We start from the raw sequence: 17,767 nt of genomic DNA, 5'->3' as shown, positions 1-17,767 counted from the left end.
GACCCTCTGAGAGATCGGTAAATTCGTATCGAAATCGCATCGAAGGAACTTCGTGACACTCGAGAATTTTTCTCGGCTCATTTTCACCGAACCGGTCGAAGTCGTGCTTTACATTATGAAATTGTTCGCTCTCGAAGCTCGGAGGAAGAAGTTAACATATTTATTCCACCACTCGAAAGCATCTGGATACTTGCATATTTTTATTCAATATTACTTATTTTTTATTACAAAATTACGGACTTCAAATCAGACTGTAATGATTTTATTCTTTATAATCATCAGCTACCTAGAATAGCATAAATAGCATACTTAAACAATCTCTGAGTCTGTGTTTGTACTGTTTCTATCCTATTATGCATTTAATGATACTTACAGCACATAACATCCGCAGTCCATTCATTAACTATAACAACATATTATTCACTGTTACATTGTGACACTGATACATTTAACTCTGTTTCGTCCAACACCGTTTGAGGCTTCCGAGACAGAGCCGCGTCCAGAAGCAACAGAATTTCGACGTTTCGCTAGCATTGCAGTTGGTTTCGTCAGTGTGCGTCTGGAAAAGCACATTTTTATACAGATCTGGTTGCTTCAGAACGGCGATTAAAGTGACAAGGACTTCTGATTGAGAGTTCCGAGTAAGTGATCGAGAAGACGTGAACTTCCGTATTCCGTGATCAGCTAACATTTTTAATTGGTTAGCTCGTCAATTAAAAATTGGGTGGAGGGTGTACTATACAGAGCAAAGATGAAGATCTGTATTTCTGTCGATGTTGGAGAATTTCATGATTCTACTCTTTCGTATATTTCCTTGGGAAAATACCTTTTGTCTTTTATTAAGACAGATATCTTGTGAAAGAGTATCTTATGTTTCGTAGTTAGTTGGTGCTCTACCACCGTTGACTGTGCATGCTTCAGTTCGGTGTACTTCTCATGTTCCTTGAGTCGTGTACTCACGCTCCTCCCAGTTTCACCGACATAGAACTTGCCACATGAGCAGGGTATTTTGTAAACCCCTGGTGTCTGGAGTTGTGGGAGTTGGTCCTTGGAGGAGATGAGTATTTATAAGATGTTGATGTGTACAAGGAAAACTGTTTTGACATTGTCCTTGTAACAGAGTGAATAGCGACAATCCCGGCAGTGAATAGCTCGAGGCTATACGGTAATATATGCTAACAAACAATTTTCATACTACAGTTTTGTAACAAATTTCTATTTAGATGGTATTCGTCTTTATCATTGGAAAAATTAAAATCTGCATAAACATCAGCAGTCTACTTACGAGTGATAGCGTAAGCTACGCAAGAGCAAAACAGCCAGAAACTTTGGAAATTGAAGCGAATATAACGTCCCTTTTAAATCCTCGTTAAGCAGCCACTTTCAATTCCACATTTTCTCAGAGACCAGGTCATATTTGCCCCTGATAAAACAGCGAGTTAGTTTGCTAAAGTAATTTCGCTTGGTCTGCGACCGTTCCACAAGGCTGCTCGACTCATCGTCGTCCAAGAAATACCACGGAACGGCTGAATTCCGAGACGAATTTTCCCGGGGTAAATGAAAAACCAGGAAAGCCACTAACGCGACCAGGGGAACATGCATAAAATAGTAGTGCGTCGTCGCGAAGCTCCGAGTAGCTGTCGAGTGGAACGTGCAATTTAAGCGGTATTAAAGAAACGCGCGTCGCGATTCACCAGCGACTTTTTAAATTGCCTCGCGCGCGTCGGATAACTACGAGAGTAGGAGAGACCGACACGATAAGAATATTAACATCAACTAAAATCAGATGGCAGATGAGACTATACGTCCTGGATGTGCACGAGGCAAGTTACGAGAAAAACGAGCGTTTCTTCCGACTCTAGACATTCTTGGAAATAATCCGTTCTTTCGAAATAATTAAGCAGTCCTCGTGGCGGTTGGAGAATGTCATTAGAGTTTCCAGGCAACCAAGTCATAAGCCGATCATATATGATGAGGCTTTCCTCATGCAACTCAGTTGTGTTCCGGGATCAACGAGGTATTATTTTAAGGTACGAGTGGTATTGTACGATATTACATCGTATTAGCATGGATGACAGCGGCAAACTGAAAGTAGCGATCGATTATTTTGACGAATGACAGGTACTACGGTTTCGCGATAAAATTTGTCATTTGGAGGTATAAATATTCTCTTGCAAAATACATCCCGATATCGGGTTTTTACCGAAATCGCCGTCGTAACGGAACTGACGTGGTCGATTGATCTATTCGACGAATGTCCGTTCAGCCGCAACTGCAAAAGAAAGAAAAAAAAAAAAAAAAAAAAAATAAGGGGAAAGAGAAAAAGAGAAAAGGAGCGGTTGGTCGAGTTCGGTTAGTTCCTTTAATTCGAGAAAAGGAACCAGTGAACGAAGACACGAGAGGATCAACGGAGAAAAAAAACTATCAGGAGAAGACAAATATTTGGCGAGAGTGGCAGGCGTCTCGATTGCAGCGAGGCAGTATCGCTAATTTTGTGTAGCTAGAAATGTTACGTGATCATATCGCGTGATAGGACATCGTGTTTCGCACGAAATAAAAGTCTAACGTTGCGTCAGAAAATCGGCCGAGACAACACCTATCATCCTCGACGTCGAAAACGAAGGCGACACGCTGTTCGACGAATACGCGCAGAAATGATCGGTCTCTCGATACTGCCGTTATTGAATTCTCCGGTGACGTTGTTCCACTTTCTCCGAATTTCCTGGTACCACTGCCAACCGGAAACAAGAGAATTTCCCCACGCAACACGTCAAGGAATTTCGAGAACGAACGGTACCGCCAAGACGACGATTGGGCGCTTCGACGAAGAACCCGCCAAGGGTTGGTTTCAGTGACAAGAAACACGCTGAATGATAAACATCCCGCGAATAATACCGCGGACGATCTTGTCGTGATCTGGTCTGGATGAAAGTCTGCTTAAAAAAGAAGTCATTTCAAAAGCTTTGTGGATCAATAAATCTTTACCGGAGTTTTCGAATATATATGAAGAAACGATGATACTTTTTAAGTACGAGTACATTTCACTAATATTATAATAAAAAGGAATTGCACACGATTATAGCAAATAGATATAGCAGACATTTATGCAAATTTATATTTTTATAAAGACAAATAAGGGAACAAAAGCAAAGAATAAGCAGAAATTTGTGTTACCTACTAAATATTACAATTGGTGCTAAATTTTACATATTTTATATTTTTATGCATATTACGTGTATTCTGTGCATTTTTACACTTTTAAATTTCCCGCATCCGTTTCCTAAAAGTAGCTGTTGTACCGACCATGTGTGCAATGTAAAAATACGATACCTTTGCGAATGTAAAGAGTATGTGTGAGCTAATACTTGTTTCCGTCATATTCAGGTTTCCCGCATCGAACGCGTTAACAAATTAAGTTTCCCATGAAATTGCTATCTATTGTCGACCACAACTGTTTCGTCAACTATTTGATGCCGCGTTCCTCGTTTCCTGCTCTGGTTAATCCACTTGGATTCTGCGGGTAGCTTCCATCGAGTGTCAGGACTACTTTCCACTTCGTTAATCACATTCGATGTGTCCTAGAAAGGTGTGTTAGGGACGCGTCTGGAGTTTCGAAAACCCTCGTCCGAGTTTTCACGCTCGCAGCAAACCCAGGATTCGCGGTCAGGGAGGACATCGGTCGAGAATTCGAGAGCGGGAGGGGACAGGAGGCGACAAAAGTGGGAAACTTGGCCGAGAATCGAAGCAGGGCTTGTAACTCGAGAACGAGTTTGCAACAGGAAGCGATTTGCTCGGAATTCGGTGGATTGAAAGGGGGCGTACGATCGCGTCACGCTACCGGGGTTAGTTTCCAAGGCCCCAAACTTTTCGCGACTTACCGGATTTCTTGAGAACTGGGTTGCCATGAACGCGTTCAACGGACTCGTTTAACCGCTACGCTCGCACACGGCAACGACGAGTTGCCTGTGCAACGCCAATTACGCTGCAACTTCTTGCTCGACCTGGCTGATTGTTCGATCAGATTGTATTCCAGAAATATTGATCCTACGGACGTACGCCTGTGGAATCTCTACTCGGTTCTCCTCAGTGATGTTTCGTTCTGCTCGTCAAGTTGATGCTTACATTATGTATTCATGTATTTTAAAAGTAATGCAACTCAAGTTTTTTCTCAGTGAAGAACCATTTGGAAGTTTACGAAAATATTACTTGCCGAACGCATAATGTTAGCAAGAAGAATAACTTATTCTCGTAATTTTTCATCTTTCGCTCCTGAAGTCAACTTTGGACAGTTTTAATGTATTTTTAACACACTTTATACGATATCGTAATTTTAAACGAGAGGAAATTTGATTACCGAGCTATTTCTTTCCAGTGCCAGGAACCTCTTTCGATCTTTGCCATCGTGTTAAATGTATATTAACGACACTATATCTGATATAAATGAAAGAATGCGAGGTCGTCGCGTAGAAAGGCTCCCAAGAGTATCGGCGGAATAATCAGCTATAAGGGATGATGGACAGGCAAGTCGTAAGGGGAGTGAGCAGTCATTAGTTCCCCCTAGCTCGCTGGAGATCTATCGCGATCTAACCCTGCTGCCGTCTAACGCAACGAGTCTCTTGTACAAGGATTTATCGTCAGCCATGACGTGTAACTCTTTGTTAAATATTGGATATGCTGTATTTGATATGTTACATTTCCCGTAACGCATTTTCTTTGCTGGAAGTTTACAGAATATATCCATGACGTGTAAATAATCCCGTTTTAATATGTAATTATGAGATCAGTAAGACCCTCAGGAGGAAGCCCCAAGTATCTTTAGTTTCCAGGGTTTAGCATCGCAAGAGTCGTGTTTTATTCATCCTAAGCGCGCTAGAGAAGAAATCGATCGAGTAGTAGCTCTCTAACTGGAGAACCGAAGACGAATCGTCACGAGATTACAAAGAGGAAAGACAAATCGTCCATTTGGAAAGGTTTAACTAGTGCGACAAGGGCAAGACGCGCATATCTAATCGCGACAGCTAGACAGTTGGGACGGAGGATGAAGCAAGGCTGGACGAAGAGGAGGGTCCGACAATGTTAGTTGGATGTCCAAATCGGATTAAACGAAACTAAATGGGATAGTGGATTGGATTAAGTAACTGTCGACCAGGTCCGGAACGGAGTAGGTACTGTGAATTTAATCGGACATTCTGCTCTGTGAAGGACTCATCGATACGGAGCAAAAAGTTCACTCGTATAATTCATTTATCCACTGATACGTACTACGTTTGTGGTATTCTTGTTCTTAGAGCGAATTTCTGGAAAGGCACCTCGTTCTCTTTCAAATTATACAAAAGAGCGGCGGTCTCCTTTGAGAAAGCTCGTTGAGAATGTTTTTTACTTAAAAAGAAGTTGGGACAGAAGCTTGTGTATTTGAAACGACAGAGACACGAAACGAGGAACGTTAGAGTGGAGTTGCTCTTCGGCAAAGGATCTCGTTTGAATTCACGTCGAAGAACTTGGATGTTTAATGTTGACGTTGATGATGATGAAACTTTGAAACTTTGCATTTACCCTTGATTATTCATCGACTGAATATCTTTTTGCTCTGAACTTGTAAAAAGAAAAAGTTGTAGTTACTTTTTAGCAAAGAAACCATAATTGCAAAACCAAGCATTACCGCGTGTTCTCCTGTCTTTCTCTTCTTTTTCTCTATAAAAGCTGTATCTCAGAAGTTGAAGAAAGTGTTTGGTTTTTAAAAAATATTTGCGTACATAATGCCTTTGAAGTTTCAATAAGCTGACAAGCTTAATAAGAAAAAAGTTTCTAAATGTCTCGGATAAAACGTATTGATGAGCGAAGAGCGACGTTCGCCAATGATTCGATTCGTTTCGATCCGCAGGTGAATTTCACGCGAATTGGTGGTGAAAGGAACATGAAGCTGGTTTGACGAAACCAGCTTGCATGATCGGTGTAATGGCAAACTGCGAAAAAATCCGACCTGACGTGAACCTTTAATGGAGGTGTCCGGCAGTAGAACAGGTCGATCAATAGTCAGACACCAGCCACCTCATCGTGCTGCACGTTATACACCGCGTGCAGCGTCACGTGTACGCTTCGGTACGAATTAGGATTCTCTCCTGACAAATCCCACTATTTCTTCATTCATAGTACTAACAAAATAAGAAGACAAACTTACTGAGTATGAGTTTCACCAATATTCTGAAGTGATTCCTCTACCTAATACATAACGTCAATGTGAAATTAACAATGCTACTACATTAAAAGAGATGTTATCAATTTATCATACACTGAAAGAAATGACTGTCAGAATTCCTAAAAGTTCAAAAGTGAAATTCGAAGAGATTTGAAAGTTGAAAAGTCGAAGCTCGAGTTGGACGAAACTATGTCGCGTCATGGAGAACAGCCGTCTTTTCGCCAAGCAGCGTTTGGTACGTCGCATTGCGGTTGTTGCGGAAGACGGTCTTCTCGATGTCCTTTGTGTCTGCGAAAGTAGTCGTCGAAGAGCACAACTCGTGCAAAAACTGTAGAGAAATGGACGGAAGGTGTACGGAAGGTGTACAGCGTGACTGTGTTGTTTGCCGTCGCGCCTTACAGAATTAACGCTGCATCCGTCGCGTATTTGTCGGTTCTGTTTGCCATACAGATTAACAATTAACGGAAATAGTTGGTCGTCGTTCGGTTGCTGTTTAGAAAATAAACAGAGAAGGAGGTGAGTTGCACGGTACACGTCGGAATATTTAACGAGCACTCATCGCCTCTTCCTCTCCAGGCGACTTAGACTCGCGACCACCTCGTAACCGGAACTAACAGCCTTCCAGTTCTCCTAAATTTGCTGGTAATAACCGAAACGACATAACCTTAGAGTTCGTGCGGTTTCGGGCTCGACAAGGTACGCGTTTAATTACCCACCATTTGTTCCTATGAATTTCCTTCCTGTTTCGTTGGAACCTACTTAACGACAAATTGGACTAACAACCACGAGGAACGCTAGTTTGTTTCACGTTACACGTACCAGCTAAGCGGAGTCCAGTAAGCGGAGTCCAGTAAGCGGAGAGGAAAAGAATTTGGAAAGTTCGGTGGTTCTTTATTCGACATGACACGCACCTAATAATTGTCTGACCATCAAAAAGCGGTATCTCCTTAATTTATCGCCTTCACCAAGGCAACGATGTGAAATGGGTGTCGGCAAGATTTGTGCTATTGCATTCGTAAGGAACGTGTGATGCCACCAATCAACGATTAAAATTCGCTTGCAGATTATTCTATAGCCCGACTTGTGCCAAAAGCACTCTTCGACCAGAAATATCGCTCGGTGGATAAAAGTGTAGGAAAGGACCAAACGAACGATAACGGTGATAACGGCGATAACGTTCTATCAATCGATCCTCCATTAAGCGAAGTACCATAGAGGAAACGCGTCCATATTTTTCCCAGCGATGTGAAACTTATGGATCTCGATATCGACCGTGACAAATTGCTGGATGATCGTTTCGACGCGTGATTCGCGGTTTACGGGACGATTACGCTGGTTCGTCGTTGCAAGAATCCTGTAATGGAATTCCAGCCGCTCCTTCACCAGCAGAGCGTGTAAAGGACGAAAGACACGCCGATAGAATCCCGTTTCGGCGTTGGTAGTCCCGCGAAAATCAGCCGAGGCTGGCTCGAGATTTCGTGTGGTGGCGTTCCACGAATTCCATCGAGTTACTTCACCATCGAAAGATCAGGGAAATCGAGCGATCTCGAGCACGTGGAACCCAATAAAACGTTTTAAGGAGCGTTTCGAGTGGCGTCGTTGGTCTACGACTTACAGTATGACCGCGTTCTTTCGTGTTCTTCGCGTTTAATTGCTGTCCCCGCTACTCGACAACGACGCTGGAACTATTATTTCCCGGCCGTCCGGAAATAACATCAACCTCCAGAGATTAAACCCTCCGCGACGGTTTCACGACTCCGGCCGAAAGAATGATCCTCGTTTTTGGTGTTCTCGTGGTCCTCCGTCAACGTTATTAACCCTTTCCTGTTCGTTATTGCAAGAACCAGGAAAATAAGTAGTCGAACACACAATGGAGCCCGAGCATTCACGTATGACGATTATACGAAATAAAGAGAAGGAAACGAAAAGAGAACCAGGAGGGAAAAAATGTTCTTTTCTCAACTTTGATCAAAGTTACTTACGCACGAGTGAACCTAAAATGTGTTCCACGATAAAAAAAGCAAGATACTTAGGCTGGCCTGTCTTTCAGGAGGCTCTCTCTTACCTCCGCTCTGCTTGGTCCCAGACTCTGGAACAAAGAACAACACTCGACGTTAAAACACGCTTGTGCCGCCTGTTTTACTTACTGTGATTAATATGCACCTCACTCTTCTATCCCTACACTTTCTCTTCGCTTATCGCTTAAACGACGAGCAATTAGCTAAAAAGCCTCGAACAGTGGTGATCGAGAGATCTTTTTCAAAGTAACTTACGGAAGGGTGAGATACAGTAAAATCTCATTTATCGAAACCAGTAAAACAGTTGGGATAATCGAGTAGTTCCAATAATAGTAGTTCGATAGCTATCCTCTCTAGCGCTTTTTATTAGTTCGTATAATAGAACGTGAGACCCTCCTACACAATAATTTACCAATCAGGAAATAATATTAATGAACTGATAAACTTTATTCTTATATTCAGTTGAAACATATAACCACTGTCGTTAAATACTAATTCAACTAATTTATTTACTTTTAATTAAAATTTATTTCATTTCATTTAATGTAACATTAAATCTTAATTGAGATGCTTCAAAGGCGGTTAGAAAAAAGTTACTTGAAACTGTAATCTCGACAACATATATTTAAAGCTCATCGAAATTAGTGAATTATACTCTACTCTAAATAATTACCTTAGTTTTGCCGATTGTACTATGATTACCAAGGTACTCTATATGATAGAGGCTCGGATACGAGTTTGTATATTTGAAGCTGAGGATTAACTTGTTCGTATAAACGAAATTAGGTTAAACAAAGTTCTAATCTACGAGGAAATTAACAAACTAAGGAATCGGATAAACGAACCGATCCGATCGTTGGATTTCAATATCCAGCATTAAAATAATTGCAACTGCCGTGGTCGAGTGCATTCGTGGGAACGACCACTAGATTAATACGCAATTAACCCTTCGATACGCTTAATTGCCGCATTATCGAACTTCCAATTTTAGGCCGAACGTTTTATCAGTTAACATTCGATTAATTAACGTATATCAGGTTATAGGTTACACACGGATATAAAGAGACGAGGCCGAGCTCAATGAGATTCGTTGGGGCCGCGGACTGGTTTCGAAATGTCGCGATGCATCATCAAAACGCGGCCATTAATTAATCATTCCCCGGTTCCGGAATTATTCCGGTCAGGTTCATCAATTAAGAGGGTTAAGCGTGTGCCGCGCGGAAAGGGATTCACAGCGAACGCGAGATTTAATTAAACGATCGTGCCAATCGATCCTCCATTCGAGTAATAACGGAAACGCGATCATCGGTATCGATAACAACAGGACAGAAAGAGTTCAGCCGGTTAATCGCGTTAGTCGTCGGACGGTTCACCGATCGATTAAGTCAATTAAATTCTTTTCCTGAAGCTTTGCCTCGGTTCGATAAAAGGGGAGGAAGTGTGCGCGAGTGTTGCATTTCCTGTTCTGTGATTTGGCTTGTAGAAAATTCACAAAAAGAAAACGAGCAATTAAAAGATACGATCCAGCAATAGCAGTGATTAATAAAATGATGTAAAGTTCACCTAGGCTCTCTTGCATAATAATTTATAGTTATTAGGAATGTAAGTGAATTTACAAATTCTTTTTCGTAATTTCATAGACCCTCGATGGAATGCTGTGGGTTATGAATTTTCTGGATTCGTTTTTTAGGGATATGACAAATGTTTCAAGCGTTATAGTTTCTAGAACAAAGATGGAAAAGTTTGAATATCACACAAAGTTGATAATTCGCAATCGGTTATAAGACATTCGTTCGCTTTTGCCAGGCATTCGCGAATCTAGAAATGTTCTGAGAGGTAATCTCGAAAGATATCTTCGGAGATGGAAATTAAAAGTAGTCGTGATATTTCCGTTGCCGTTGATTCAATAAGAAGGGGCAGAATACGGTGGAAATATTCTCGATGGCGGACAGTCAAAAGTTTTAATAAAGGCACCGCATTCAAACGATGAGGAAAAAGAGCGTGCAACTTTTAAAGACCTATAACGACGCCGCTCGATATTCCCCTCCTCCCTCCCTCCCCCTCCCCCTTCTCTCTCTCTCTCTCTCTCTCTCTCTCTCTCTCTCTCTCTACCCTTTGCGATTGTTCGCTAATTGGTAAAGTCGTTCCGCCGGAAACTTGTTCCTTTTCGGTCTTGCTCTTTCTCTTCTTATCGTCGTTCTTATTTTTACTTCTTCCATTTTTTTAATAACAAGACGCCAAATTGCTGCCAATTATGGGTAGAGAGACGCTGGCGAAAACAGTAATCGAAAGCGAAGAAATTTTCATGGAAGAACGCACAGAGAAAGAGAGGTGAGGGAAAATTCGACGTTTAATAAAGCTGAAACGTCAACACGGATGCAAACCGTATCGGACGATCGCAATTTTTTTCCCGACTCGGTGCACTCCCGTGTCCTGGTTTGCTTTTGTTCTCGTTCGTCGGGCGGACACCGAGAGGCGAGCCCGTGTATCGCGCGTGGATCACCGTGTCAAAGCGAAAGGAACTTATAAAAAGGATTCTCTCGATAATTAACGAAACAAGCACGGCAAAACAGAAAGGGGATTTATTAAACGATCTGGCGATCTGCGATGGAGTTTCGTTCGCAGGAACGACCATTTTATCGTTTTTATCGGTGCATTATCTTGCGAAAGTTTCGTTCCAAAGGAAGAGAGATGCGTGGAAACTAAGTTTAAATTACATGACAATGAATTTACTGTTGTATTTGCAGAATATAATCGAATTATTATATCTATTAATTCTCGTGAACTTATTGTTGTTCTTAACTTGGAACTCGTGTTACGACAATCAGATTTTCTTGCATTTTTCATTTTCCTCGTCAGAGCATTGCACTTTTCGTTGGACGATGGTTGTTTTTGTCAATCAACTGTTAGACCATCTCAGATTGTGATTTTGTGAATCAGCTGTTCTCCATCAAATTGTTCTCCATCAAATAATTCCCTATATAACGCTTGTTGATGAAGGATCTGATCAAATTAGAATAATTAAAAGTAATCAAATGATCGTTGTTGATCGGCAACGTTAATTTCAATGAAAGGCTGATTCGTTATTTTCGACATTGTTAGTGGAAACCTTTACGTTTATTATTCTAAAGCTTCCATGTACGAGACTCATAATGCATGGCTATATTTTACCGTAATGAAACAAAAATGGAGTCTACGGCCGCCACTAAAGCGTACAATTACAGCCGCTTCAGTTTATTCCGAAATTTTTTCCCCTCGACAACCGCCTCGTGTCGCGTGCAATTAAATTTTTCCTGCATTTCCGAGCGTAAATAATTGAAGGAAATTCGCTCGAAATTTTGTTCTCTCTCCAGCGGCGCCCCTCGCACGATTTTTCCTTGCATCTGCCAAAATTTCCCAATTTACCTTCCCCGCATTTTTTCAACATAATCCGCTTTATTACATCTCCCTCGAATATTACTTCCTATATATGAGGATGAATCGCATCATCTCTATTATCAGATCTTCCTATCTGCATTAATGTGCCAGAAAATTTAAAAGTTATCGTGAAATTTCATTTTCCAATTTTTCATGCGTAGCGATATGGTATCACACCACATAAATTTCACGGGATAACGCGAATAGTAACTTTGAATTCCGAGGAAGAAATAAGAAAATGGTTTGTAGGTTAGATGAAACTGAAATTCGAGTCACATAGCTACAAAGTAGACACCCTATTCATCTTTTCAATGAATTTAGGACACGTTTTCGCGTGACATTAAAAATTACGACCTTTGCTATTATGATACTGCGTGACATTTTATTTTATGGTTATTTCCGCGCAATTTAGTATCATGACGTCTAGTTACTGTTGAACAGTCGATCGATGTAGTTCTAAGTTGTATGTTTTAACCACGTAAAAGATTGTAATGTCGGAGAGTGAGCTTCCAGATTTTAACTACACTTCTGACTGAATAACAAATGATAGTCACTAGCGAATGCTACGATAAAATCGCGCACCTGCTTTGATTTCGTGGCGTTAATGTCGCGACATCAATTTCAATATCATAACAACGGGACACCCAGTTTGTACGAGGACAAGAGCCACGACATTTAGTATCATGACTATAAAAATCATGGCTTATTGTCACGTGAGAACTCTATCCGCGCGGTTTCTTTCCTTCTATACAGTAACTCGTGAAAGTATTTCAGCACTTATAGTGGCAGTTAGTAGCTTTTATGTACATATTGTACGTACTATATAGAAAACATTTTGAGAAACATTAGCACTGTAACGAGATACGACTGTCATAATTTTATCGATATAATTAGGAACAAATTACAAGTAAAAACGAATTAACGTATTACAGTATATAAAGTTATACGTATATGAGTCAATTATGATCGTTAATCCATTATTTTCTATAATATATTATTTTCCATATAGTATCCATAATTTTTATCGCGTATTCGAGATCGTGATTTTATGTTTAATCTCAAAATTCGAACCGATTAATTGCCTCGTTCGCAACCTGGATAAATTTCCACCTTCATGCAAGATCAGCAGATATCCTAATACTTATGAACAGGAGTATATGTTTTCAGATTTGCTTCAAACTTTACCAATAGATATAACCATGATAGTCCAGGCTTGCTGTAATGCTAATGAAATTTGAAAACTGTTCATATAATGCAGTAAATGTTGGAATATTTCCACGATCCACTGTATAACCAAGGAATTCGCTGGTTAGTGCAAACTTTTCGCGATATTACACCCCCTGCAATTACCAGGCTGGCGATGTCGGTGCAACTATACGGCGAATTTATCGCATAACAAACAACGAGCTCCTCCCATTGGCGAAGCCGCAACGACGTTGATTACGTTGTCGACCGTTTCCGAAGCGGCGCATCTCGAATACTTAAAGACAATAACGAAATTCTTGAAAGAGCGCGCTCGCTATACTCGTGCGAATCAACCCCTTGGCAGTTTTCCTTAATTCCCTCAATTCCCTCAATTCCCTCAATTCCCTTAACACGCCGGCCATCAGCCGACAATTTTCCAAATTCTCGGGTAAGCGTGCGACGCCGATTACGTTGTCGACAGTTGGCGGAACAACGATACCCGAATACCAGGAACAGCAAAAGCCATAAAGCCGATTACCACGATTCCACAAATTACACCGCTTTGTCTGTGTTGCAACCGGTCAGCGGCATCGCGGCGTTGATATGCAATTATGCCTGATGCTTTGAACTATAGTGCTTGTCCGGTGCAATACATCCTACAAGTGTATGATTGTTCCGGCCCATGTTTCTGCGGGAGAATGATTTGGACGTTTCTTACGAGCGCTCTGATTGCCTCGCAACCAATCGCACCGGCTTTACGCCGGACGAGCCGCGATTTTCATTGCGATCGATACGGTTTCGTGCGAAACACGTTCGCGCACTATCGTCGACAAGTAGGGCGCTGGGCGCAATTGCACAAAACGATTTATACAGTTGTTATATTTTGAAAGTTAAAATTCAAGAACATTTCGCTGTTGTTGATTTGTTACCTCTTATCATAACTCTGAGATCAAATGTTCTTCTAAATTTAAATTGAAACAAGGAACGTGCTTGCATCGCTCAAAAATCCCCTGTTTATTTCCAATGAATCGTTTGACGCGTCGTAAAATCTGTATGAACTTTTAGTACATGGTTAGATATTTCGAACGACGAGGATCTTAAGATTATTGCATACGAAGCTGACATTTTCTTTTTAATTTTGAGTCGTTGAATTCTTTATTTATCTTACGATTCTATAGCCTCTATCTATCTTTGTTCAAGTTTCAATCCAAATAAGTATTGTTAAATAGGTGGAGTAAGTTGCTAGTAATCATTTCCAAGGTTAACTTTACATAAGTACGCTAACACTTGTGACGTACATATGTTTTCAGGTTTTGCGATTAACAATCAATACGCCTTTGAAATATAGATATGCGCTCGAGCTGGTCTTCTATAGTTTATTCTTATGGAATTATTATAATACAGAGCGATCGATTATCTCTTAGATCGAGGTTCGTTGGAAGAAAAGGAAATAGACTGCGTGGGAAGTCCATTAATCTCCGTGTGGTTGAAAAGATAGGAATCCGGTAGAATCAGTGTTGGTTAATTACGGTACGAATAAAAGTGCTTTTAAAATAAACGGCGTGGGGAGTTTTTATCCGCTCGTCTCGTGAAAAACTTTAACCGTTAATTATTACGCGAAGGACCAGTATCTTGTCCAGATGAACTCATAAAATAAATACAGCGATGGAAACTTTCAAACAGGCAAATTAATCGTGTGTACTCAACTCCATCTAAACTAACAACTCGCGATTTTCATTAAAAGAAGCTCGTTCATAATTTTTCCAGCTCGGTTAAATACGTAACATTGAGATATAATTTCTTTGTTTCACATAATTCGATCAATATACATGTATCGTGAACATAAATTCGTGGCATGAACAAAGAAGCGAGGGCGGTTTGTGACTAACAGTAAAGACGAAAATCAAGAATAATAAAATTTCGATGGAGGCTGTGTTTTCAAGAAAATCGAATTTGAGGACGTGTCAAGTATACGTGTATTGGCCTCGCTCTTAATTATATTCAAACTCTGTTTTCTCCAGATTGTATCCTACATTCTCTTCTCTTATTTTCGTATATAGCTCGCTGTCGATCTTTTATTGTCCAGCTGAAAATTACACAAATTCACGTAAAATCAACGAGCCTTGCAACTTAAATTTTTCAATCTCCAACGTGAGATCTCCAACGCAATTTTCTCACATTTTATTTTCGTCTCAGTTTGTGCAATCTATCTTTGATTTTACTTGTACCATGAATTTAAGACCACGCTGTATAAGTAATGCTTTTTCCAGAGATAGCCGTTCCTTCGATAACCCAAATTCAAAACAGGCACGCGACGAGAGAATGGAAAGAGGATGGAAAGGAGGTGGAAAGGGGATGAAAAGAGAGGGTGACTTGCACACGACGAAAGACCTCTATCTTTTGTCACCATTCTTGGTATTCTTCTTTTTTCTGTTCCGTCAGGAGGTCGAAGAGGAGTGCGCTTAAAGGCAGGAAAGCGAAGAGGCGTTTTGGAATCGTCGCTAAGATAACCCGCAAGAGAAACATCGGACAACCGAGCTCCAGAGAATCGAGTATCTTCTCCTTTATTCTATTCCCACCTCGCATCCATCCTTTCACTCTTTCTTTCACCCCTTTCTCGTCTATTGCTTCGATCCCGACTATCGCACTCTCCAATCTACCCTAAGTACATTGCAACTCGTGCTGCTGGCTCAACCACCCTTTTTCCATCGTATTAGCGTAAATTCTCTGCCAGAAACGAGAAATCTCGATTTAGAGTGAAAATGTAACGAATGAGTAATTGGCGAATGGAAGGAAATTAGCGGTAGTCTGGTTTTGCTGTCTAATTTCATCGCGATCCATGGAGAATATTCGTATCGAAAGTTTCGTCGAGTCAAGAGACACGATTTATCAACGACGTTTACGCGATGGAATATTCGAGGGAAGGTTTACAAAGTTGTGATTCCGAGTTGGAAATAGTTACAAATTTTACATCTTAAACGTCATCATGTGCAACGTAATTATTAATATTTCAGTAAATTACCGAGTAGTACAAACGAGCCACGTTTTAAGCTACAGAATTCTCAGTCGTTTTATTACGCCGTTAAAGTTAATTCTGTTTCCAAGTAGATATAATACTCAACCGAAGTTAAATTTATTCCTCGAGCTCGTGCATCCATCGTTTAACTGCAATAATTCTCAGAATGTTTTAATCTTCACGTACGGTACGAGTAACACCATTAATTTCCGGGATTTTCAAAGCTGATAGAGGAATTACGAGTTCGATTTAATGGAACTTTCTATGAATCTCCGGTTGTCCCTCGGAATTATCGCGATACGTCCTTCTGAATTTGATAGCCGTCGATCAGAATCGCAAATGCAGGATCGATCCGCGACGTTTGCCAACGGATCACGGCTGGTATTAATGACCAGCGCATATTTATAAGGATCGAAGGTCCTCCTTGGCTCGGACAGACCAATTAGGGCCACGCGAGCTGCTCTCCTCTCCAAGCTTCGACCCACGTGCATCCACAGAAATTAATTCATACTTGAGCCTATTACATATTCATTGCACACGGTTGGACAACGTGACGATTAATTCCGATAGGGATCTGACGTAAACTAATCGACATTCACGATAACGCGTTTAATGACGATGTAATGAAATTGAATATCATTTCATCAAGCGCAACGTGAAACATTTTAAATAACATTTTCGATATTCCATGGGAAACTGTTGCTACGAAAGAATGTTTGTTTGTCCATGCTATCGATCGTCATTTCCTTTTTTAATCGCCAATTTTACTTTGTAATTTGACAACAATTCGCTTGTCCCAGCGATTCTTCGAATTTCGAATAAACAATCGGTAATCACGTAGTGTTCTCAATGCGATTTCCACTCTGTTATTCACCTATATTCGATCGAATTGGTCAATTATAGAACTCATCGTTCGTCGATGGTCGACGGTATAGGAAACGCAATGAAAGGTTATTGTCTCTCTCTCTCTCTCTCTCTCTCTCTCTCTTTTTCTCTATGCGATCAATTTCACAATATTTCTGATTTTTTAGCTGTTGATGCACAGTGTTTAAAAACGGTTGTTTAACTGGAGAAAGGCGGTAATTCTGATTATTTTCTATTACAGTAGAACAGGATTTATTGGAGTGAAATTTTAGTTAACGCGCCCGATCAACTGAACCTTCGTTCGTTGAATTCACTTACCTGAACGTAAACTGCTATTAATTATTTGAATAAAAAAAATAAATAGGCAGTGGGGAAAATTGGCCAACTCTTGTTATATGAACTCCGCTTATATAAACCGTTTGTTTTCTGACAAGTTCAGAGAAATGGAATTCTGCTTTACTTAATTCCGACTTCCCTTGGGTTTACTATATTTTTAAAGATCCTTAATTAGAATTTTGTTCATTTACGAAAGACTTTTCTACACGAAAAGATAAGTATATGTTGTAACTGGAATAGTTAAGTGACGTTAGTCCGCAACAGTATGATTGTTTCTCTGTTGTTTCCGTAGTCAGACAATTTTAAAACTCTGTGCGGCGTTTCTAATTTCGTCTGCGATGATTAATATCAACAAAAGTTACACCAAGAAACTCTAATTTCATCCGTAATTATCCTTGGAAGACAGAATTTTGCAAAGGATAGGGAAGTTCACGTAATTACAACGTCTAATCACGAGTTCTCGCGATCGAAGAACAGGAGAAGCAAGTCACGGTCGAATTGCCGGCTCTTACTTTGGAAAATGACAACCGAGGGATGCGAGTATTGCCGTGGAACACCGTGCTCCTTACTTCCGCGAGTTGGCCATTTTCTTTCTCGCCGCTGATAATGCGAATTAAGGCTGCCCCTGGGTTTTGGTTACAGGGGAAGAGTCGTCTTCTTCGTTAATATCCGACCAACATCCGGGTCTTCTGCTCCGGTACGATTTCTCAAATCATGCAAGGAACTTCCTTGCAG

At 40.7% G+C, this 17,767-nt stretch overlaps 1 protein-coding gene across 3 annotated transcripts in view; it reads right to left on the bottom strand.

Moving 5' to 3' along the window:
* LOC139992164 (uncharacterized) overlaps positions 1-17,767 on the bottom strand; it is a 169,141-nt gene that overhangs the window by 44,190 nt on the left and 107,184 nt on the right. For 2 of the 3 annotated variants that reach the window (XM_072012765.1, XM_072012766.1), the window contains exon 2: positions 8,262-8,285. The exons of the other annotated variant lie outside the window; for it this stretch is intronic. In XM_072012765.1, the coding sequence (XP_071868866.1) occupies positions 8,262-8,285 (24 nt within the window). The remainder of the gene's footprint in view (positions 1-8,261; positions 8,286-17,767) is intronic. 3 annotated transcript variants of the gene reach the window in all.

The sequence above is a fragment of the Bombus fervidus genome, chromosome 11, assembly GCF_041682495.2.
Source record: "Bombus fervidus isolate BK054 chromosome 11, iyBomFerv1, whole genome shotgun sequence".
NCBI classification, from domain to species: Eukaryota; Metazoa; Arthropoda; class Insecta; order Hymenoptera; family Apidae; genus Bombus; species Bombus fervidus.
Note: the sequence above shows the minus strand (reverse complement) of the source record. Positions and strands in the feature narration are given on the sequence as shown.